General features: G+C 41.3%; 1 protein-coding gene across 2 annotated transcripts in view; it reads right to left on the bottom strand.

The window, feature by feature from the left end:
* Positions 1-2462: 2462 nt before the first annotated feature.
* GJB3 (gap junction protein beta 3) overlaps positions 2463-24732 on the bottom strand; it is a 35540-nt gene continuing 13270 nt past the window's right edge. Inside the window, exons 2-3 of one of the 2 annotated variants that reach the window (XM_070764375.1) lie at positions 10120-10187; positions 2463-5602 (exon numbers count right to left, since the gene is read on the bottom strand). In XM_070764375.1, coding sequence (XP_070620476.1) covers positions 4765-5568 — 804 coding nt within the window. In that variant the 5' untranslated portion in view covers positions 5569-5602; positions 10120-10187 and the 3' untranslated portion in view covers positions 2463-4764. The remainder of the gene's footprint in view (positions 5603-10119; positions 10188-24732) is intronic. The other variant, XM_070764374.1, reaches the window with a different exon arrangement.

Below are 24732 nucleotides of genomic sequence, written 5' to 3'. Positions count from 1 at the left end.
GAACCTACCCATTCTGGAAAAATGGTTGTCCGATCTCTTCTTTTAAACCTCCAGTGGTGGAACATCCAGAACTTCTGGAGGCAAAGTATTCCACTCATTAAATTGTTCTCAGTGTCAATTAAAAAACTTCTCCTTAATTCTAGGTTAGATTCCTCTCTGATAAGCTTCCATCTGTTATTTCTTGTCCTACCCTCAGGGGTTTTCGAGAATATGTTGACTCCTTCTTCTCTGAGACAGCCCCTCAAATATTGGAAGATTTTTATCATGTCATTCCTAGTCCTTCTCTTTGTTCGATCAGACATACCCAGTTCCTACAACTGTACATTGTATGCTTTAGCCTCCAGTTTCCTAATTATGTGTGTTTAGAAAATGGGGTTTTTAAAATGTTTTTAGTAGAAATTTAGATTTGTTGTAAATTGTTTTTTTCACTTGTTGTGAGCCGCCCCGAGTCTGCGGAGAGGGGCGGCATACAAATATAAATAAATAAATGAATGAATGAATGAATGAATGAATGAATGAATGAATGAATAAATAAATAAATAAATAAATAAATAAATAAATATTCAAGAAGAGATTGGACTGCCATTTGTCAGAAATGGTGTAGAGCAGGGGTCTCAAACTTGCGGCCCCCATCTCAACATCAAAGTGTAATGTTAGTGCGGCCCGAATGTAAAGTGACCAGGGGGTGGGGACAACCCCAGATCAGCAAAGCAAGCAGCCTCGGGAAAGCCACCCGTCCCGCTCCTTTCTTCCCTGTTAGAAGGTGGCCGACTCAAGGGTGCTTGCGCAAGGCGGGATTTTTGGGCAGAAAGCGCCCCCTGGTTCCTCCTCCTCAATCGCGAAGGCCGCTTCACTTTTCCCCCTGCAGGTTGCTGCCACCACCGGTGCCCCAATGTGCCTCATTTTGGCCAGCGCTGCTGCAGCAGGTGAGGCCTGTGGCTCGGGCTCTCCTCCCCGCCCACCCGCACGCTTCTTTGGCTTTTCTGGGTGAAGGCGGTCGGTCCGACCAGTGAACGGAAAGGCATGGTGGGGTGTTTAGATTGGGGAGGGTGGGGGGGTCTCTCAGCCTTGGCTACTTTAAGACTTATGGACTTCAACTCCCAGAATTCCCTAGTCAGCTATGCTATGGCTATTCCTCCGCTATGCTGGCTGAGGAATTCTGGGAGTTGAAGTCCACAAGTCTTAAAGTGGCCAAGATTGGAGACCTCTGGTTTATAGAAAAAAAGAGAGAGGAAGGAAAAGAAGGAAAGAGGGACAGAAAGAGAGAGAGAAAGAAAGAGAGGAAGGAAGAGAGCGAGAAAGAGAGAGGGAGAGAGAGAAATAGAGAGATATTTATTTATTGCTGATTTATTTTTCTTATGAATTTGTTCATTTATTTTTATTTTTAAACATAAAATAAGATGAAAAAATGTGGAAAACCTGATGCGGCCCAGCCTCACCCAGCCTCTACTTCCAGTGGCCTCTGGGTAAATTGAATTTGAGACCCCTGGTGTAGAGTCTCCTGCTTGAGCTACAAGGCCCCTTTCCAAACCTGTTAATCTGTTAACCTGTTCATCTTTATTGTTATTTGCATTATTTCTTGTTGTATTGTGGTGACCACAGCAGCCAATTCGTTCGCCTGATTTGGCATTAGTTACTAGTCAAGCCCCACCCAGAGGACGATGACTATTTAAGGTTAAAGAGATAAACTGAACAAACCAGCCATTCCAAAGGATTTTCTTTTCTTTTTTTCTTATCTTTCTAGCAGCTTCTTTTCTATTTTTGCTTGGCTAAGCTCGAAGTGTCAGGTCAGTGTCAGAAATAATTGGAACGCCTGCCGGTTCTCTTATAATGGAGAAATGGTTGGTGAAGTTGACAAAATTTTCAGAGATGGCAAAATTGGTTGATTAGGGAAAAGACAGTAGCTACATTTGTTAGTGATGGGAAATACTTTATGGACTTTTTGCTGAAAATGGGAAAAAATAACATGATTTATGGTTTTGATGATCAGATTATGGAAAGAAGGAAGTCATGAAGGTAAAATATGAATGCATTTAAAACTGCTGTAAAGAAGAACCAAACTTCCTTCCTTCTTTCCTTCCTTCCTTCCTCACTCCATTTTCCCTCTCTCCCTGGTTTCCTTCTTTCTTCCCTCTTTCCCTGGTTTCCTCCCTCCCTCTCTCCCTGTTTTCCTTCTCTCCCTTTTTTCCTTCCTTCCTTCCACCCTCCCTCCCTTCTCCTCTCTTCCTCTAATTTTTCTCTTTTCTTTTTACTTAATACTTTTATTCATGTATACTTTCCTCTTTAAATTTACACCCACTTTACATGGTTAATAAAAACTTATATAAGAAAAACTAATAAAACAAAGGAACTTGTGCCTGCTCTCTGTTGCTAACTGATCCAAAATGAGTCATGAGTCCTGCCTAAACTTTGTCCATGGTGAATTTTATTTTCCGCAGCAACAGAAGCATCAGCCAAACAAATACTTTAAACATGATTTTAATTCTTGCTCTGCATGGAAGACAGTCTACATGGAACTCAGCTAAGGAGATTCAAAATCTATTTACAAACAATTCTGTAGTCATAAGATTCTATAGTCATAAGATCCACAGTTGTCTCAAAACAGCTTCAATATTTTTGCCAAAGGCAAACAAACTCTCTTCTGTTGATTGATTTGTTCCTTTTGGCTAAACTGAGCTATAAACATTGATTCCAAATAATGTTTCCCTCCATTTCTCTTCTTAATACATGTCCCATTTTCTCTCGACTAATCCTTCCAGAATAATTTCAAATGTTACATTTTACTTGGTTTCAGCAGGAATTTTTCTGTTTCAGACAGAATGAGAGATTAAGAGTGGAGAATTGGGGAAAGTTTCATCAAAATATTGTTAATTAATAATATTAATTACATACATACAAGCTGAGACAGGAGGAGAACCTGTGGCCTAGAGGTTAAAAGCTACTGCCTTATATGCGGTCTGCCCAGGTTCAAATCCTGCTAAGGGTATGGCTAGCTGGTGAGAGCTAAATAGCTTGAAATGGATCTATACTTGTCTCCCTTCCTTTTCATTATCAGCAAAAATATGTTTCACACACACACACACACAAATATATGTGTGTGTATTCAAGCTTAACTCTGGAACAGTTTGAGCCATTTCAACTGTGGTGTCCAGAGGACAGTTAGGCCTTGTACCCGCCCCATATTCATTGGGCGGGAAAATACTACAAGGTGATTGGTTGGCTGAGGCTGGCAGCCAGGGGTATATAACCAAACTTGGTACACATATGACTTACTATCTGGTGACAGATCCCATGGGGGTAAGACACCTAGCATCCCTAGGGGTGGTTCTTTGGAACAACAGTTGTGTTCTTACACTGAGCCTACCTCAACATTTTTCTGAAGAGGCCTAGGTCTCCCTTACACAGTAGGCCTATGAAGAGAGTCTGATTAGGCCCGTACAGATGCCTGTGATTGGGCGAGGCATGGCCTAAATGGATCGCCTGTCACCACTTCACTGGGGCAACCCAGTCCCACAGGGAACAGCTTCGGTCTATGTTCCCAGGATCGTCCTTTGCTCCAACTCAGCCCTAGGCTTCCCTCACACAGTAGGCCTGTGAAATGAAGGGAGCCTGATTAGGCCAGTACAGAGACTTTGATTAAGCAGGCCATAACCGAAGCGTATCATCCGCCCCCACCTCACATCTTCGACCCACATTCCCAGAATTGTGCTTCACTCCAACTCATCGTGTGAAGGATGGTTCACACAACCAAGGTGAAACAGATATGGAGGCCAAAGAGAAGACCCAGCCTGTTTCAGCAAGGAGGCACAGCATGGATCAGATGTCCCAGTACCAGTTTGAGGAGATGATAAAATCGATGGTGGCAGAGGCAGAGAGGAGTGGCACTTCTAAATCCCCCAGCTGTCTACAGGTTCCATAGCTGGGATTTGAACAAAGTCCTTATGCTTTTAAAATCCTGTAAACAACATTGCTTTGATTCGACACTATGGATATAATTCATTTCTTTTCCTGTCTAATACAAGGTTGAGATAAATAAAAAAAAATCCTCAAATACGAACTATAAATTCATATTGGATTTCCTCTGGGTGAAACTCAGGAGAAGGAATTCAGCTAAAACCACCTTTTAGAGTGCTGTTTCAAATGCTTTGTATATTGTATCGGCATTTGCTATCCCAGAGAACTAAGGTTTGCAAGAGAAAGGATGACATCTAGGTTAAATTATCCATGTTTACAGAACTTTCCTAATTAATTTATTCCCCCCCTTCTCAGGCAATTCAGTGACTAACACACTATAAACAACTCTATGCACAAGTAAATAAATCAGTTGGAGAAATCAAAGGTCATACATTCTTGGCTGTCCTAGGTTTTAAAGACTACAACATATTGTGCGTGATGTTAGTCTATCTTCTGAGAGACGTTAGAAAAGTAGAAAATATCAACCTGAGAATGTAGAACATTGTGACTTTTCTGGAAGCGTTTGGAGAACAAACCGACATAGATTGCCAGAGCATATGAAGTGTGCATGCTTAGCTTAGTAATAACATGATAACAGATGGCCTTGACTTGAGACCTGAATAAACATGGCAGTGTTCCTGTCAGCTCCCCTTCAATCATTGTGGCCCTTCCCTTGTGGAAAATTTGGTTAGTGATTCAATGGAAGGCTTTCACTTCAAGTCCTCCCTCCCTCCCCAGTTCATGTTTGAAAAAAGAACACCACTCTTGTGTCCTGGCATGGAGCCATTTTGGATTTGCTTCTTCTTCTTCTCAGATTAAAGTCAGGTTAGGTGCAGAAGCTCTGAGGCCTTCTATGGGGGAAATCTTTAATTTCCCATCCTGCCCGTGTTCCATCTTCAAATGGCACTGACATGTGGAGGCCTTGCTGTAGGTCAAGGACTTCTTGGCCTTCTTCCATTTGTTCATTGAGCGGACTATTCTCTTGGAGATGAGGTAGAAGATCTCACACACAGTGAGGACAATGCAAAGAGCTGATGCCCCTACCATGAAGTATGTGAAAATCTTCTTCTCAGTAGGCCGAGCAATGTAACAATCAATTTTATTGGGGCATGGTTCCAGTTCACACTTGACCAGTCGTGGCAGGTCAAAACTGTCCCAAATTCTGTGGAGCAGATAGAGGAAGACGATCTCAATACCCAGCTTGAAGAAGAGTGTCAGGAGATAAGTCCACCAAAGACCACCATGTTTCCTTCCAGTGTTGCTATAAAGTTTGGGACAGTTTTCCCCATTTTTTTCTCGGTTCTTCCGTTCCCTGTCCTCACGGTAGGCCACATGCATGATGACGAGCAGAGACGGACAGGTGACAAAAATCAGCTGCAGGGCCCAGAGACGGATGTGGGAGATGGGGAAAAAATGATCGTAGCAAACGTTGGTGCAACCGGGTTGCCGGTGATTGCAGTCAAAATCCTTCTGCTCATCTCCCCACACCCGTTCAGCAGCTACCACATAAACAAGGACACGAAAAACAAAGACCACAGAGAGCCAGATGCGGCCGAAAGCAGTGGAGTATTTGTTCACTCCACTCAACAGACCCTGTAACGTCTTCCAGTCCATGGCGATAGAAGTCGGAGGCCCAGCTCACCAGCACCTGGAAAGGCAACAGAAACAGTTAAACAAGTTTTCTAGCATTCAAATGTTAAGTAACATTTTAATCCTTACAGCTGCTTTCAATCCAACCTAATAACTTGAGGCCATTACTCAGAGCAATACGTATGACCATGGAAAGTAGGTGAGGCTCCAAGAAGTGGGTGGAGAAGAACAGGAAGGAGAGGCAATTGATAGTTTATAGTTTAAGTACATGCATAAACTAATGCTCGGCTCTATTCCTGCCAAAATTTGGTTGAATGGTATATTCACACTGTTTGGGGTATATTCATAGGTAGAGGGTACCAAAGTGAATGCAAATTGGTCTCTCACACTAAGTTTGATCCAGCATGCAGATCCTCACTTCACTTTCCTGACAGTAAGAATAATTAATCAGTGGAATGACTTGCCTCCAGAAGTTTTGCTTCCCAAACCTCCCACACCAGAGGTTTTTAAGATTGAAAACAACAATTTTTCTGCAATGGGGTAAGGTTTTCTGCTTGAGCAGTGGGTTAGCTAGAAGACCTCCAAGGTCCCTTCCACTTCTGTTATGCTTCCTTTCAAAATACTGCTGTCCAGATCTCTACCAATGGTAATTTTGTAAAATTTATATCAGAATTATGTAGGAATGGACTGTGGAAGTCATTTCTGCATCAATAGGATACAATTGATAAAAATCCTTGCATGGCCTGTAGGCAGGGTTCACTTAATATCCTAAGCTCCAAATCCAGGTTTGCAAAACATACTAGCTGTTGTGGTCCACCAGCAGCCCATGTAGCTATTCAAGAAGAGACTAACTTGGTCATGTGCCAATGGCCTGTACAGCTGGCACCTGAGTTGGACATTGGGGAGGGTGGCAAGGACTCGATGCCAGAGGCAGAAGTTCAGCCAGGGCCTTCAGAACCTCCAGCACTTCAAAGCAGTGATGAGGAAGAAGAGGCCTCTCCTCTTCTTGATACAAGAGTCCACAAAGCTACCAAGAGACAGGAATGGTTGCTCCAGAGGAGGTCTCCTCGGGAGTAAGACTGGGGGCAAATTGGCAACTCCCCTAGTCTACTTAAGGACAAGCTGTTAGAGGCAGCTAACAAACTGCAGAGAACAACGTTTGAGAAACCCATCTGATCATAGTATCTGAAAGACTTCTGCTTTGGTTTCAGTCATCAAGAACTACCTCTAGGCATTTTGCCAACTCTCTGAAGCTATGTAAGATATCAAGACCTAATTGCTCTTCTTGGCTTTAAAACTCTTTGAACTGATACCAGTTATTAATGAAGATTAATATTACATTAGCAGGGCTCATATTATATACAATATCAAAACACATCATCTAAATGATAGCTTCATGTGCAACATAATTTACGCTAGTTGTTAAAATAACTATTGGTTTCCTTATAATGTACTATCAATCTTTTTTTTTGCTTAATGTGAATGCTGTATAACCCTAGTTTTCATTAGAGAACCTAACAGAACTTTATCTAGAACTTTGAAGAACCTCTTGCTTTCTCTAAACTTGTGGATCCTTTCCTTGCTAAAGGTAAAAGTTCCTCTCGCACATGTGTGCTAGCTGTTCCTGACTCTAAGGGGCATTGCTCATCTCCATTTCAAAACTGATGAGCCAGCACTGTCTGAAGACATCTCTGTGGTCCTATGGCTGGTATGACTAAATGCCGAAAGCGCATGGCATACTGTTACCTTCACAACAAAGGTGGTCCCTACTTTTCTAATTGCATTTTTACATGCTTTCGAACTGCTAAGTTGGCAGAAGCTCACCCCATTATGGGGCACAATGGATTTGAACCACTGAACTGTGGACCTTTCTGAGCTCAGCATCTTAGCCACTGAGCTAAGATTCCTCCAAATCTTGTGATTTCTTTCTCATTTTACCTTTCACATCCGTAACTGCTTAGAATGCAAGGATGCAATTGCTTTTCTGACTGCCACCCATTTATTTTTTTAAAAAATAATATCCTCTTAACTCATTCAAATATTATTTACTGTAGTCAGTTCAAACAAAATACAGTTAGAAAATATGAAATACAGGGAAACTGTCCCAAATCTTTGGACTATTTAAATCACAGCAACCAACTATACCAAACACAGAGGGTGGGGTTCCTTTGCTGATTTATGGACAGTTATGATCTATAAGTGTTTTGAAATTGGATGGAATGCCATTCCCTTCTGCAATTATAGTGCCATTGTTATACTAACTACATCATATTTTAATTGCATTCTGCATTGTTTTAGGGTGTTTTTAAAATATGACTTTTATGTCTTGTTTGTAAACCCCTGGACAGAGGAGAATTCCTCCCAGTTCAGACAGAGGTGGGCTGTGCTGGAACATCTAATTGTACACAGTTCCGTGGCTCTGGAATGCGAGTGCAGGATCGAGAGCAATTATGCATCCTGCACCTGTGCAGGTAGCAAAACCTCACTGAAACACACCCACACCGGCATCCCTATGTGAGATTTTGCATCCTGTACAGGTGCAGGAAGCAAAATTATGCTCGATCCCACACTCACATTCTAGAGCTGCAGAGCTGTGCACAATTAGGCGTTCTAGCAGCAGCCCGCCTCTGGGTTCGGTTATTACCGGTTCGCCTCTGGAACCGGTAATAACTATGAGCTGGGATGGCGCAGCAGGTAGTGCTGTACTGCAGGCCACTGAAGCTGACTATAGATCTGAAGGTCAGTGGTTCAAATCTCATCAACGGCTCAAGGTTGATTCAGCCTTCCATCCTTCCGAGATGGGTAAAATGAGGACCCGGATTGTGGGGGCAATATGCTGCCTCTGTTAAAAAGTGCTATTGCTGATATGTTGTAAGCCGTGCTGAGTCTAAGGAGAAGGGCAGCATAAAAATCAATCAAACAAACAAACAAACAAACAAACAAACAAACAAACAAACAAACAAACAATAAACAAACAAATAAATAAACTAACGAACAAACGAACAAACGAACAAACTAACTAACTAACTAACTAACTAACTAACTAACTAACTAACTAACTAACTAACTTGGTGGTGCTATAGGTGCCGCCATTTTGTTTTTGCTTCTGCACACACAGAGCTGGTTTTTTTTACTGAGCATGTGCACGAGCCCGTATAGCACATCAGGAACCAGCAGCGAGATAAGCCAGAATCCACCCCTATCCCCAAAATTACTTAAGGGTGATGTGTGTGTGTGTGTGTGCACGCGCGCACGTGTATTCATTCATTCCAAACCAACCAGCCTACAAATAAATCCCATTCTCTGAAATTATCTCAGCTACTTTCTCTGCTCTGCTTTTATTTCAGGCAGATAGTTTGCTCTGGCTGAAAGTGTTGGTGTCACAATATTTATTCATTGGGCCTGGAGATAACTCATTATTCAGCTATTACGTTTAGTTGACTCACAGCTTAGTGGTTTCCCAGCATATCCTTGAAATAATTTATCGGAGTTAAGCAGTTTCCAAGATCATAGCTGGGGAAGGTTTTGACGTGATACACCCTGTCTCCCATTCGGGCCAAAAGCACAGCGTGGAATACTGCCTACCAAAAGTCTAGCTCAGTGTTCCTTAAACTTGCTGATTAGGAAATGCTGGAAGATAAAAGTCCAAATGTCTTAAAGTTACCAAGAATGAGAAACACTACTAACTAGTCTAATTGACTACTCTTTAGATGCTTGGGTAAAGAATAAAAGGATGTGATTATTTTCCACTTGTTTTTTTTTTTAAATGTCTCCTTAACTCATTCAAAGACAACTTACCATAATGGTTCTAATCTTTATCCCAAACACAACAAGATAGGTCTGAAAAATCTACAATGTAGGAAAGCCCTTGCATCAGACTTCCCCATTTATTTATTTATTGGATTTGGATGCTGCCCCTCTCCATAGACTTGGGGCAGCTAACAACAGTAATAAAAAACAGCATGTAAATCCAATACTAAAACAACTAAAAAACCCTTATTGTAAAACTAAACATACATACAAACAAACATACCATGCATAAATTGTAAAGGCCTAGGGGGAAAGAATATCTCAGTTCCCCCATGCCTGACAGCAGAGGTGGGTTTTAAGGAGCTTACGAAAGGCGAGGAGGGTGGGGGCAATTCTAATCTCTGGGGGGAGTTGGTTCCAGAGGGTGGGGGCTGCCACAGAGAAGGCTCTTCCCCTGGGCCCCGCCAAATGACATTGTTCAGTTGACGGGACCCGGAGAAGGCCCACTCTGTGGGACCTAACTGGTCGCTGGGATTCGTGCAGCAGAAGGCGGTCCCTGAGATAATCTGGTCCGGTGCCATGAAGGGCTTTGAATTGTGACCAGAAACTGATCGGCAACCAATGCAGACTGCGGAGTGTTGGTGTTACATGGGCATTTTTGGGAAAGCCCATGATTGCTCTTGCAGCTGCCTTCTGCATCCTGATCATTCAGGATGAGACAAATGTGTGATTCTCAATCTTTTTAAAAGTTGTTGCCCATTGGGAAGAAACTGCACTTTAATGAAATGTCAATGAAGTCAAATTTGAGTTTTGCACTGGCCTCACCTACTCCTTCCAAGTCCTGCTCTGCTGCCCCATTGTGGTAGAGTGGTAGGAGGGTGGTGTTGGTGTGCCTGGGAGGGATAAGCAAAGAATGGTGTAAGTCTATGTCAGGAGAATACATTCCCAGCAGGGTCATTCAAAGTTGTGAAGGTCATCCCATCTGTTCAGGAAGCATGCATCTATATTGGGCAGGAGCAACATAGGGAGATGCTAGAGGTAGACGATCACTTCAGGGACAATGGCAAAGCCATCAATTCATACTGCACAAGAAAAGAATGATAAACCACTTATGCATTTTTATGAAAGAGAGACAATGCAAAGAAGACCTGGAAGAGTGGATTAGGGCCAGAACATAGGGGAAAACTCTATGTGATTGTTGACAATTTGATGACACATATCTATCGGTCGATCGATCAATCAATCCATTCATCCATCTTACCTATTACTCATCGGCTTCAGCCTCCCCCACTTTGCATAGCCTGGTACAGTCCAGTCAAACTGGAAGGCACCAGTTTGGAGAAGGCTGGTGATGAAAAACACAAAGTTCAAAATTGGATGGCTTCAAATTCTTAGGAGGAGAGACTTCTCCTCCTCCCTTGGCTGGAGAATCACAACACATCAAGGGCAGATGAAAGACGTGGTTGGCTATTCTTATCTAGTGGGTTTTGGTTTTTTGTTCCTTTTGCTGGCCATAATGCAATTTTTAACCTATCACATCTATCTAATGAAATCAGTTGAAGCTGACAAAAGAATATTCCTTTTTATAAACTTCATTAAGTTGGTAAAGGCGTTAGCAAATTCTCTTATTCTTTTTTTTCCTTTTGTCTCCATAAAATATGAGTGTCCTCTTACCAGTCTGACCTAAAATTCATATAGGACCTGGGAGGTTTCTGAGATTCTCCTAAAATGGATATCTCTGTAGATTTCCAAAGTAAAATCAACACATATTGCAAGAATTCCCCTGTAGTTACACCATAATTTTAGATTGAGGCATCCGTCCGTCCGTCCGTCCGTCCATCCATCCAACTATCCATCCATCCATCCATCCATCCATCCATCCATCCATCCATCCATCCATCCATCCATCCATCCATCTATCCATTGTATTTCTTCACTGCCCATATCCTTCAGAGAGAGGTTCTGGGTGGTGTACAATAAAATCAATATTTAAAACCAGATTTAAAAATTTTACAATTATGAAAATAACATTATAAAAATTTGAAAAGGTGAAAAAATTCTAAGATGGGTGTGGGTGTTAATATAGGTGTGGGTGATTTTTATGGAGCCAGCCAGCATCATGGTTTTGTGGACTTCCTCTTTCTTGCCTTTTCATCTCCCCTCCTTCGCCACCCCCTCTTTCCTCTTGGCCCTGTTCTTCTGACCATTACTGATTTCAGCCTACTCTCTGGGTTACACCCATCAATGGTCAGCCTGCTTCCTCCAATTCTTCCCAGAAGGCGGCTTCTCCCATCTCTAAGTCAGAACTGGGTGACACATTCCCGCCCACTGTTTCCAGCCCCATCTTGAATGACATTTCCTCTACTTTCCGCTCCTCCTCCTTCATATTTCGTGGTGTACTAATGCATCTTCTATGTTCCCCTGCCAAAGGCCATTTCTTACATAGCAACCTCTTTGCTTTTCAATTATGTCTTGCATTTTCCTGTGTTTCAGGACCTGTTCCAAATATTTAACCTTGTCTTGCTTGGGATTTAATTACTTTTTTTATGTATTACTTTTATCTTTTTCATCTGTTCCACAGCCTTCTCTTAATGGTATCATTATTATGATTATTATTACTTTGGTATTTTGATTATTATTACTCTGCTATTTTGAATGTACACTAAGAACTTATGTATGCAGTTTCTTGTGTGTCCAATCACACCTGACCAATAAACAATTCTATTCTATTCTATTCTATTCTATTCCACCCCACCCCACTCCATTCCATTCTATTCTATTCCTGTGGAATGTTCTCAGTGAATATTTGGAGGGCAAAAATATTGGACTGCCATCTGTCAGAAATAGTGTAGCGTCTGCTGCTTGACCATGTGATCCCGCTGTATAGAGCACTGGTGAGACCACATTTGGAATACTGTGTTCAGTTCTGGAGACCTCACCTATAAAAAAGAGGTTGATAAAATTGAATGGGTCCAAAGACAAGCTACAAAAATGGTGGAAGGTCTTAAGCATAAAACTTATCAGGAAAGACTTAATGAACTCAATCTGTACGGTCTGGAGGACAGAAGGGAAAGTGGGGACATGATTTAAACATTTAAATATGTTAAAGGGTTAAATGAGGTTCAGGAGGGAAGTGTTTTTAATAGGAAAGTGAGCTGGGGTGGCGCAGCAGGTACAGTGCAAGTACTGCAGGCCACTGAAGCTGACTGTAGATCTGTAGGTCAGCAGTTCAAATCTCATCACCGGCTCAAGGTTGATTCAGCCTTCCATCCTTCCAAGGTGGGTAAAGTGAGGACCCGGATTGTGGGGGCAATATGCTGGCTCTGTTAAAAAGTGGTATTGCTAACATATTGTAAGCCGCCCTGAGTCTAAGGAGAAGGGCGGCATAAAAATTGAATGGATGAATGAATGAATGAATGAATGAATGAATGAATGAATGAATGAACACAAGAACAATGGGGAACAATCTGAGGTTAGTTGGGGGAAAGATCAGAAGCAACGTGAGAAAATATTATTTTACTGAAAGAGTAGTAGATGCTTGGAACAAACTTCCAGCAGACGTGGTTGGCAAATCCACAGTAATTTAATTTAAACATGCCTGGTATAAACATATATTCATCCCAAGGTAAAATACAGGAAATAGTATAAGGGCAGACTAGATGGACCATGAAGTCTTTTTCTGCCGTCTATCTTTCTATGTTTCTCTCTCTCTCTCTCTCTCTCTCTGTGTGTGTGTGTGTGAGTGAGTGATTGGACTATATGACCTACAAGTAGAGGTGGGTTCCTATCAATTCTAACTAGTTATTTAGAACCATTAGTAGTTCGGCAATGATGTCACGGAGCTGGTTTTGTTGGTGTCTCTGTGGGTGCCACCAACTTGAACTTTGCTTCCACGTTGGTGCAGAAGCTATTTTTTGATTGCTGTGGGAGCACGGCATGACCCTGAACAAATTGGCAGCAAAAGGACCCAGAACCTACCCTTGTTTACAAGGTTCCATCCCACTCTGTTATTCTGATAAATGTTTGAGTTTCTCTGATTCCTTTCTTGCTAAGAGTTTTTTCTCATTATTGGTGTCTGGCATTGGGCATTCCAACTGGCTACCTCCTTCGCAACCTTGCCCAACAGGCACTCTGCCCCTCATTATGGTAATTTGCCTGTCAAATCTTGGTTTTTGAAGAAGTCATAGAGGGAAAACAATGAAATCCATTCCAGGTAAGAGAACGTTTCTTCAATAAATTTGACCTTACGCCCACTGCCACTTGACTCAATTGGATTTGTTAAGTGACAACTTGAGTATTATCACAATTATTTTATTGGGCGTCCAATGTGAGCTGCTTCTAAGCTGTTCATGGATGAAAGCAACATAATATTCTTTTATAGATCGCTTCACATATTTTATTAAGCTGTGGTTGATTTATCCTGCCAAAAAGAAATTTAGTTCATAAACTGAACTAAGCAACCGGGTCATGGTTTGTTCAAGCATAGTTAACTGAACAAACTGCAATTTTCTGGATATACGTAATACACTGAGTCAAAGGGATCCAAACTTTTGGCTTGCATGGGCTGCATTGAGTGAAGATGAATTGGCTTGGACCACAAAAAACATATATGATAAAGTTAATGTATAAAGGGAAAGGTTCCCCTCACACATATGTGTTAGTCGTTCCTGACTCTAGAGGGCAGAGCTCATCTCCGTTTCAAAGCCGAAGAGCCAGCGCTGTCTGAAGATGTCTCCATGGTCATGCGGCCAGCATGACTCAACACCAAAGGCGCATGAAACGCTGTTACCTTCCCACCAAAGGTGGACCCTATTTTTCTACTTGCGTTTTTGAAGTGCTGGGGTGGCAGAAACTGGGACAAGTAACAGGAGCTCATCCATTACATGGCGCTAGAGATTTGAACCACTGAACTGCCCACATATATATATATAATGTGTGTGTGTTTGTGTGTGCATGTGACATGTTTTTTCTGAATTTGAAAATTAAGAGAGACTAGGATAGATCTATTTTGGCCTTGTTCTGGGCTCATCATCTAGCCATACCTCACTGGGATTTGAACTTGCAGCCTTTGCCTTGTAAGGCAGAAAATTAACCTCTAGGCTACAGTATCTAATACCTTCAGCTTCGTACCAGGGAAGTGATTTGTTATTTGTGTGTGTGTGTGTGTGTGTGTGTGTGAGACATGTTTTTGCTGAATTTGAAAATTAAGGGAGACTAGGATAGATCTATTTCGGCCTTATTTTGGCCTCATGAGCTAGCCATACCCTCACTGGGATTTGAAACCTGCAACCTTTGCCTTGTGAGGTAGGGAATTAACCTCTAGGCTACAGTATCCAATCCCTTCAGCTCTGTACCAGGGAAGGGATTTTATTTTTTCACCAAACTTACATAAAAACCCATACATATACCACAATATCAAAACATTCATGCTTATACATTTCTATCCAAAATGCCATAAACACATATCTTTAATTTGCTCCTTTGATTCTTTTATCTCCCGTCTGCTTTCCTTCCATATTTCATGCTACTCTCCTCTCTCTATCTCCCTCTCTTCCCTCTACCTTCTTTCTCCCATTCTACCTCTTTCCCACTTCTCTCCTCCTTCTCACCCCTCCCTCTTCCTCCCTCTTATCCTTTCTTCAGTACTTCTAAAATGATCCATTTTATGGTTAGCAGATGAGCAATTCAGAAACCCTGGCTTCACTCCAACATCGGAGCTATTCTTAAACTTATATCTTTCCCTTTATCCAATTTTAAATATATAATATATTCTTCTAGGTCTATCTACTATTATTCTAATGCTACTTCCTTCCTCCTATTTTTGCTGCCTGAGTCTACCACCTTTTTCTTTTTCTATTTCTTTGATATTGGTCTAACTCTTGTCCTGCAGAGAGTTGCCTGCACAAATTGGATGGCAAGTTGTCTGTGAATTGACTGTGGCAAGTGATCACAGACCTCAAATTAGGTGCTAAGAATCATGGTTAGAAAACTGTGTGAACTCAGACTAGGATGTGGCGTGATCTGTGAACCCAACTACAGCTCTCTTCTACATGCCAGTCTAACCCCAACTGCTTAATATTTCCACAGTCTCCTGGTATTGTATGTTGAACAAGGATTTGAGATATAAAAATAAGCATCTCAATGAAGTTCTGAACAGACACTTACAGGTAGTCCTTAACTTATGACCATTTTTCACATTTATGTCCTTGGAGCATTCCTGTGGGCACATGATCAAAATTTGGATGCTTGGCAAATTACTACTACTACTACTACTACTACTACTACTACTACTAGTAGTAGTAGTAGTAGTAGTTGGGGGAAAGATCAAAAGCAACGTGAGAAAATATTATTTTACTGAAAGAGTAGTAGATCCTTGGAACAAACTTCCAGCAGACGTGGTTGGTAAATCCACAGTAACTGAATTTAAACATGCCTGGGATAAACATATATCCATTGTAAGATAAAATACAGGAAATAGTATAAGGGCAGCCTAGATGGACCATGAGGTCTTTTTCTGCCGTCAGTCTTCTATGTTTCTATGTTACTACTACTACTACTACTACTACTACTACTACTACTACTAACAACAACAACAACAACAACAACAACAAAAGAGTTGGAAGGGACCTTAGTCTAACCCCCTGCTTAGGCAGGAAACACTACTTCAGACAAAATGGTTATCCCACATCTTCTAAAAAACTTCCAGTGTGGGAGCATTCACAACTTCTGGAGGCAGGCAGTTCCACTGATCAATTGTTCTAACTGTCAGGAAACTTCTCCTTAGTTCTAAGTTTCTTCTCTCCTTGATTAGTTTCCACCCACCGCCCTCAGGTGGTTTGGAGATTAGATTGACTCCCTCTTCTTTGTGGCAACCCCTGAGATATTGGAACACTGCTATCACGTCTCCCTTCTTTCCATTAACCATTTTCATATTTATGAAGGTTGCAGCATTTCAGGGTCATGTGATCCCTTTTAGGAATTTTTTTAACAAGTAAAGTCAATGGGGGACTCAGATTCATTTAACAACCACATTACTAACTGAACAACTGCAATGATTCACCTAACAACTGTGGCAGCAGCCATCTTGCTTAGCAATGGAAATGTTGAGTTGAGTTGTGGTCCTAAACCGAGGACTATTTTTAGATTGGCTGTTCCAAAGTTCAGTTCACTCAGGTTTTGCCAGAATAGCAAATGTTCTTAGCTAGGAAATCCTGCTTGTGTTTTGGGAGCTGTCCAATTCCCCTTCTTTCTCCTTTAATTGTGGTGCTTGTGAGCAATTAGATGGAAGGTTGTTGTTTGTTTGTTTTTTCATCTGCAAAGGACTCATCAAACAGGTAGAGCCACTTGTATTTCAACTGTTGGTTTTCTATGGTTCCCCCCCCTGCAGCTGATTTAAAAACAAAAAGTTTCCAAAAACAACATAAAACCGTGCAAAATTACAACAAGGTTTCCTGAGATTTAAATAAAAAATGGATTATCTGGATTTTGTCTAGCCGCTCAGGAATTTCCTAAGTACCAACAGAAAATCCCAAGCTCCATACATATTGTTAGGTTAATTTTAAAATAATTGTTTGTTGAATTAAACTTTAATGGCTTTTTTTAGGGCTAATAAACTTATAAAAATTGGGTTAGGATCAGTGATGGACTGCTGGTTACACAGACTGGTGCGCAGCTACAGTTGGGAAAATGGGAGCTGCGCACTCAGATGCACATCCCTGATGCATGCATGCACACCCCTGTATGAGATTCAGCTTCTGCGCATGCACAGAAAGCAAATTGTCACATGAGGATGCGAGTGAGATTTCGGTGATTTTCGCAGATTTATTTTTTATTTTATTTCGGTGATATTTTTCGCCGAAATATCGGCAAAAATCTCTGAAATCTTACTCACACTTGTGTCCTCACATGGCATTTTGCTTGCTGCATATGCACAGATGCCAAATCTTGTGCCGATGGGCATGCACCTACCTGCCGGACACGCATGAACACGCGACGGCCTCCGAGGGTGCACCGGTAACACCGAAGATGAGCAGCCCTTCACCGGTTAGAATGAGTAGTAACAATAATAAGCCTCTTTGATTCAACCTGCTGAACTTCAAACCCAGTTAACAAAACAATACTCTCCAAAACAAACCAAATTATGGCTTGATATGATAGCATAATTCATACAAGAAAATTCCACCAGGTCAGAATTCCCTGTACTCATGCAAACATTTGAATTATCCAATCCCCTTTTAGTATAGCTTGTGTAACTCAGCCACTGAATGAATTCATATATTCTGCATAACCCAAAAACAAGTGATTTTCAATTTACAACCACTGAGTTTAGTGACTGTTCGTAATTACAACGGCAGTGAAAAAAAAAGATTTAGAACCAGTCCTCACACTTATGACCATCACAGCATCTTCACAAGCACATGAGAAAAATTGGGGTGCTTGACAACCGCTATGTGTTTTATGATCATTCCATTGTCCCATGATCAGGTGATCACGGTTAGCGATCTTCCGAGTTGGCTTCTGACAATCAAAACGAATGAGGGATCCACTTAGTAATGGTGTGACTTAACAACTGCAGTGTTTGGCTTTGCTTGCAAGAAGGTTGCAAGCAGCAATTGCATGTCTTGGAGATGCTGCAACTGTTGTAGCTACAAGGTAGTTACCAAGTGCCCCAATGCAACACGTATACCTTAAAATGTCACTAACATACATATTTATACATTTTTGTTCAATCAATAAAAAAAACCAATATCCTGTTTCACACCTTTTTTTATCCTGTTCATCAGTCTGTTTTCCTTCATTCCATTCCATTCCACTCCTTCTATCTCCATCATCTCAATTTGTCTTCTTATTCCTTCTCTCCTCCTTTCTATTTTTCTGCACTCCTTCTTCCCTCTCTTCACCTTTCTGCTTCCTCTTTCTCCCTCTTTATCTCTCACTAAGTGCTTCTTATCCTAGTTCATCTCATATTTAACAGACTGATGACATACGCCATACATTTTTAGATCAATGGTGCCTCTCCTATAATCATGTTTATATATTTTCTGTATATATAACTATTTACTCTAGGTATGTTTGTTTGTTTGTTTGTTTGTTAGATTTGCATGCCGCCCCTCTCCGTAGACTTGGGGCGGCTCACAGCATACAATAAAACAATTCACAACAAATCTAATAAATTTAAAAAACATTAAAAAAAACCATTATTAAAGCAGACATACACACAAACATACCATACATAAATTGTATAGGCCCGGGGGGGGGGGGGGATGCCTCAATTCCCCCATGCCTGATGGCAAAGGTGACTTTTAAGGAGTTTACAGAAGGCAAGGAGGGTGGGGGCAGTTCTAATCTCCGGGGGGAGCTGGTTCCAGACAGTTGGGGCCGCCACAGAGAAGGCTCTTCCCCTGGAACCTGCCAGACGACATATGTTACTCATCTGATGCTGCTTCTTCTAAACCTTGTTTTATCTCCTGGGTCTACCACCAATTAATTTTTAATTTTGTTCCCAAGTTAACCACTATAGCTGAACTTCCAGAATATTTATTGTCTTTCATGCCTCTTAATTCAAGTGCCCAAATGTTGACCACATAACTACAATGGTGATAAACGCAAGAACCTGTCGTAAATCACTTTTTTTCTTTGCTGTTGCAACTTCAAACACTGAATGAATGGTTGTAAGTTGAGGACTACCTGTATGCAGGAATGTACATGAAGGAGAACCCCCAAGATCAAGGGTCCTCAAACTTGGCAGCTTTAAGACTTGTGGATGTCAATTCCACAAGTATTAAAGTTGCCAAGTTTGAAGACCTCTGCCCAAGATTGGTGGTTCATCTTGTCCTCTCATATAGAAAGGAAAAATCCCACCTGGTTCCTGTTTACATATTGGTCCCTTTTATCCAGTTTCTTTCCCTTAACATTTAATATTTTAATTTTTAGCACTTGATGTATTTAAGGTTTGTTAAATTGTTTTATATTGCCGTATTATGCAGTTAGAGGCCATCTAGAGTCACTTGTCGGCATATGACAATAGAAACATAGAAGAAACATAGAAGACTGATGGCAGAAAAAGACCTCATGGTCCGTCTAGTCTGCCCTTATACTATTTCCTGTATTTTATCTTACAATGGATATATGTTTATCCCAGGCATGTTTAAATTCAGTTACTGTGGATTTACCAACCACGTCTGCTGGAAATTTGTTCCAAGGATCTACTACTCTTTCAGTAAAATTATATTTTCTCATGTTGCTTTTGATCTTTCCCCCAACTAACTTCAGATTGTGCCCCCTTGTTCTTGTGTTCACTTTCCTATTAAAAACACTTCCCCCCTGGACCTTATTTAACCCTTTAACATATTTAAATGTTTCGATCATGTCCCCCCTTTCCCTTCTGTCCTCCAGACTATACAGATTGAGTTCATTAAGTCTTTGCTGATACGTTTTATGCTTAAGACCTTCCACCATTCTTGTAGCCCGTCTTTGGACCCGTTCAATTTTGTCAATATCTCTTCGAAAGTGAGGTCTCCAGAACTGAACACAGTATTCCAAATGTGGTCTCACCAGCGGTTTTATTTATTAAATTATTTATGTATTAAATTATTTATTTATTAAATAAATAAATTTAATAAATAAAACAGGTTTGCTTTCTCTTATCTGCCAATCATCGGATCCACTGAAGTTCAATGCCCCAAATCTCTAGACTACAGGTAGGCAAAGTTGGCTCTTCTATGACGTATGGACTTCAACTCCCAGAATTCCTGAGCCAATCATGCTAGCTCAGGATTTCTAGGAGTTGAAATCCACAGCTCATAGACGAGCCAACTTTGCTTACCCCTGCTCTAGACTTCTCATGGACTTTGGAGGATTAAAAGGATTGGCCCAGAGATGGGATTCAGCAGGTTCTGACCAGTTCTGGAGAACCAGTAGTGGAAATTTTGAGTAGTTTGCAGAACCGGCAGCAAAAAATTTGAGTAGTTTGGAGTACTGGTAAATACCATCTCTGAGTGGTCCTGCTCCCATTTACTCTCTGCTTCCTGAATCCCATCTGATTGGGAGGAAATGGGGATTTTGCAGTATCCTTCCCCTGCCTTGCCTCCCAAGCCACACCACACCCACCAAGCCACGCCAACAGAACCGGTAGTAACATTTTCGAATCCCACCACTGGGTCATCCCTGGATCCCAAAGACAGAGAGAAAAACAACAACATCTATGGGTGTCTGATTCTTTTTTCCTTTTTGATTACAGATGGTTCTATATAATAACCAGGCAACAGAGATGAAAGGCCCACATCTTCTCTATCTTTCAAAGGCCTCTTTTTCTTTTTTCTTTTTGTTATATAGGCGGCTGGCCGATTTCAAAGTTTAAAAAAAAAACATATTTGAGCAGGGGATAGCTTGAAAACATTTTGGTAAACCTTAATAAATAAATAAACTCCAGCAACCAAAAATAAAAGGAAAGGAAAAAAGAAAGGAAAGAAAAAGGCAGGAAAGGAAGGAAGGAAGGAAGGAAGGAAGGAAGGAAGGAAGGAAGGAAGGAAGAAAATAGGATCCGGGCAGAATGTTTTTCCTTTGGACTTGATGGATTGTTATCATTTTAATTTTTCTGCTTTCGTAGAGCTTTCAAAAATGATATTCTTCCTTCACCTTCCCTTTGATATAATCTATTCTCCCTTCCTTAGTCCCGAAACAGCTTCTTCTCTTGCAAGTTGAGGTTAAGCAGGCCTCCTTTAGCAAGTAATAAACTAACCTGGGGGAGGTTTATATATGCTCTACAAAAGAAACAGGAAAAACAAGACAATCTTGCCTCCCCCATCTCTCGTCTCCTTCTGTAAGTAATAAACTAACTTGTAACAAGTGGTTCTCATCATTCCACTGTGAAAGCCCATAAATGAACAAAAACATGTTTTCCATGGAAGCAATCCTTCTGCAGAGAAAGCTAGCATACAAAGGCAGCCTTCTCCCCAACAGATTAGTTTTCTATTTGCATGGATTTATTTCCTCCATATGTGATAATTGGATTCTATATAATCAAAGAGCCATATAATATTAATTAATTGATCAATTAGGTTCCGTGTTATTTAATTCAAAAGACAATCTAAGTAAAGGGTTATAAACTAAACCTTTCTCAAATTTAGATCCTGCTTGGCATTGAAGTCTAGCACCTGAAATGGCATTCTAAAATTTCTAGGCCAGAAAAACAACAACACCAATTGGATTACAAATTGGGAATTTCTTGGAATGACTGAACTCCAGGGCTTTCCTATGCATTTCCTATGCATTTCCATGCTAAACAATAAGTCATGAACAGCAAATTTTACTTGCTGTGTCTTTTAGACTGTCGTCCATTCAAAGCAGGTAAATTCATTTAAAAAAAAAAAAGAAGAAGAAGAAGTCTGAACATCTTTAGAGCACCCATATTGTCACTTTTTTTTTTGATACTGAAATAAAAGTACAGTGGTACCTCGAGATACGAGTTTAATTCGTTCCGGACCTGGGCTCTTAAGTCGAGCAGCTCTTATCTCGAACGACTTTTCCCCATAGGAATTAATGTAAATAATTTTAATTGGTTCCAGCCCTCAAAAAACTCACAAAGTTAGTCTAAATTATGCAGAAAGACATGTTTTTAATGAAGAAATGTACATGTACATATAAATGAATAATGAAGTTTCTTTCACTTAACTTGTAAACTTTCTTAAACTTTTAAATTTACATATGTTCAACTTCTCTGCCACCCAATCCTGTAGGTCAGAGGTCCCCAACCCTTTTTGCACCAGGGACCGGCTTTAAGCGATCAAGAGAGGAATGGGTGAATGAATGGACGGAGGGTGGGAAGGAAGGAAGGAAAGAGGGAAGGGACAGGAACAGAGGAAGGAAGGAAGGAAACTTATGAAAGGGGAGAGTAAGAGAGGAATGAGTGAAGGGAGGGAGGGAGGGAAGAAGGTGGGAAGGAGAAAGAAAAGAAGAAATAGAGGAAGGGAAGGTAAAAGAGAGAAAGAAAAAGAGCAAGAAAGAAAGCTGCAAGCACCCCCCCGAGCCCCCCAGGACGGCTGCAACCTTTTAAAACACGCGCGCCGCTTCGCAGCTGTCTCCTGAAGCCGAACGCGGAAGTTAGCGTTTGGCTTCAGGAGACAGCTCCTTGGCGCTTGTATCTCGAATTTGGGCTTGTAAGTAGAACAAAAATATCTCTCCCCTCCCAACTCTTATCTCGAGTTGCTCTTAAGTAGAGCAGCTCTTATGTCGGGGTTCCACTGTACACAGTGTTCAAACAGAGAAGGTTAAATCTGTCTGTGGCTACTGTGAAAAACTTCGCAAATGGCTTTTGAAATTTTGCTTTGCCAGGGCCTTGATAGCAGTCATGGGATTCAAAAGTTTTATACCACCAGTTCTGTGGGCGTGGCTTGGTTGGGCGTGGCTTGGTGGAGGTGGCAGAGGAAGGATACTGAAAAATCCACTTTTCTTCCTGATCAGCTGGGATTTGGGAAGCAGAGAATAGATAGGGGTGGGATTAATCGGAGGTGGTATTTACCAGTTCTCCGAACTACTCAAAATTTCTGCTACTGGTTCTCCAGAACTGACCAGAACCTGCTGAATCCCACCATGATAGCCAGGAAAGTAAATGCAGCAAAAAAAATAATTGTAGAAATAGTAATAGTAATTTTCTCTCCTTTTTCTATGATCTTTAATTTCTCCTCCCTCCCTCCCTTCCTTCCTTCCATCCTCCCTCCCTCCCTCCCTTCCTTCTTTCCTTCCTTCCTCAAAATCAATCATCCTCCCTTTTATTAAGGACTGTTTTCCTCAGGTTCTGCAGACATCCTTGTAAGAAAAGAGACCATAAGGACTTGTCAGCTGCTGCTGCCTGTGATGTAGCCACTGTCTATAGAGAAAGCAAGGCAGGAGAGTAAAAATGTTGGCAGCCCTGTGGCTTAGTTGGCCAGACAGAAGAATGTAAGAAGCCGTCCAATCCCCCTGAACAGATCTTGAATCATGCCTAATTTTCTTCATTTCTTCTTGTTCTTATTGATGTGGCCTTACTGTTCTTTTAAGGCTTTGCAGGCAATCCCAGCTGACATTCTTGATAGGGGTCTTAAAGTCCCTGCTTTGCCAGCTGCAGTGAATAGCTCTTTTTGCTGGAACTGATCTGGCTTCCCTCCCATTTGACTAAATTTCAATTTTTCAATGTAAATCTGGTCCACGTTTTCCTTCCCACTTCATGGCTGCTCCACTTATGGAACGATATTATGCTTTATGGGGAAGTCAAAAGGTGTGTCATGTGTTCTGGGACACACAACAGCAGTGTGTGTGTGCGTGTGCGTGTGTTTGTGCATGGGTGTTTTGGAGAGGGATGTTTGGCAAGAGGTCTTTGCTTTGCTTTAAAAAGAATTAAGAGTCCATTTTTGCTAAGCAAAATAGCATCACCCAGCCATTTAATAGCATCACCCAGCCATTGCTGGGATGACGTACCACTCCAGTGAATCCTCACCTTACGATCACAATTGAACCTAACGTTTCTCTTGTTAAGTGAGACATTGAGTACTGGGAAGACCCTGTTTTAAGTCGACACTAAGTTGAGAGGTTCACTGGGAGACTTCGGCCTAATGGCTCTCTATCCTTAGCCTCTCAGTCAGCTCTTTGAAGTCATCCAGATATGACACCAAAACCATGGGAAGACTGAAGTAACAGAGTCTTGCAAATCTTAAAACACCTCCCTTGCCTTTGCCTTTCAGAGCCCAAAAGAGAAATAATAATAATAATAAATAATAATTAATTAGATTTGTATGACGCCCCTCTCCGCAAACAAATGTTTTTTTTTTTAATTAACTACCCTTCTCCCTGATAGGGTGACTCTGGGATCCTTCCTGAGATGCCTTCTCCATCCCCCGTTCCTTTCCAGAGAACTAGGGAGGATATGAATCAATCAACCAATTAAATAAATTGATATGGCTCCATCTCATTGATAAGTTGAGTCTGCAACTTATCAATGAAATGCCTTCTGAGATGCCTTCTCCATCCCTGTTCCTTTCCAGAGAATTAGGGAAGATATGAATCAATCAATCAATCAACCAATTAATTAAATTAAATTGATATGACTCATTGATAATGTGACTCTGCAATCCATCCTGGGATGACTTCTCCATCCCCGTTCTTTTCCAGAGAACTAGGGAGGATCACTTCTGAAATGCTTTCTTTGCTCCTTTTCCTTCTATGGACGGAGATGGGCTCTTGGCTGACTGTTGCCTTGGCTGCAACTCTTCTTCCTTTCTCCTTATTTTGACAGCCCATGACATCCTCTCTGTCTTAGCCCAAGAATCAGTGTTGTGATGCGGTCAAAGTGTTGGAATGGTAGCAGGCAGGAGTTGTTGCTCCCGCCGTTCCTGGCGCACTGTGTGCACAGCGTCGTGTCTCCAGCATGCGTGAATGCACCGGAGTGAGAATTTGCTTCTGTGC

Source organism: Erythrolamprus reginae, chromosome 11 (assembly GCF_031021105.1).
Source record: "Erythrolamprus reginae isolate rEryReg1 chromosome 11, rEryReg1.hap1, whole genome shotgun sequence".
Taxonomy (NCBI): Eukaryota; Metazoa; Chordata; class Lepidosauria; order Squamata; family Dipsadidae; genus Erythrolamprus; species Erythrolamprus reginae.
This window is presented reverse-complemented; position numbering and strand designations above follow the sequence as displayed.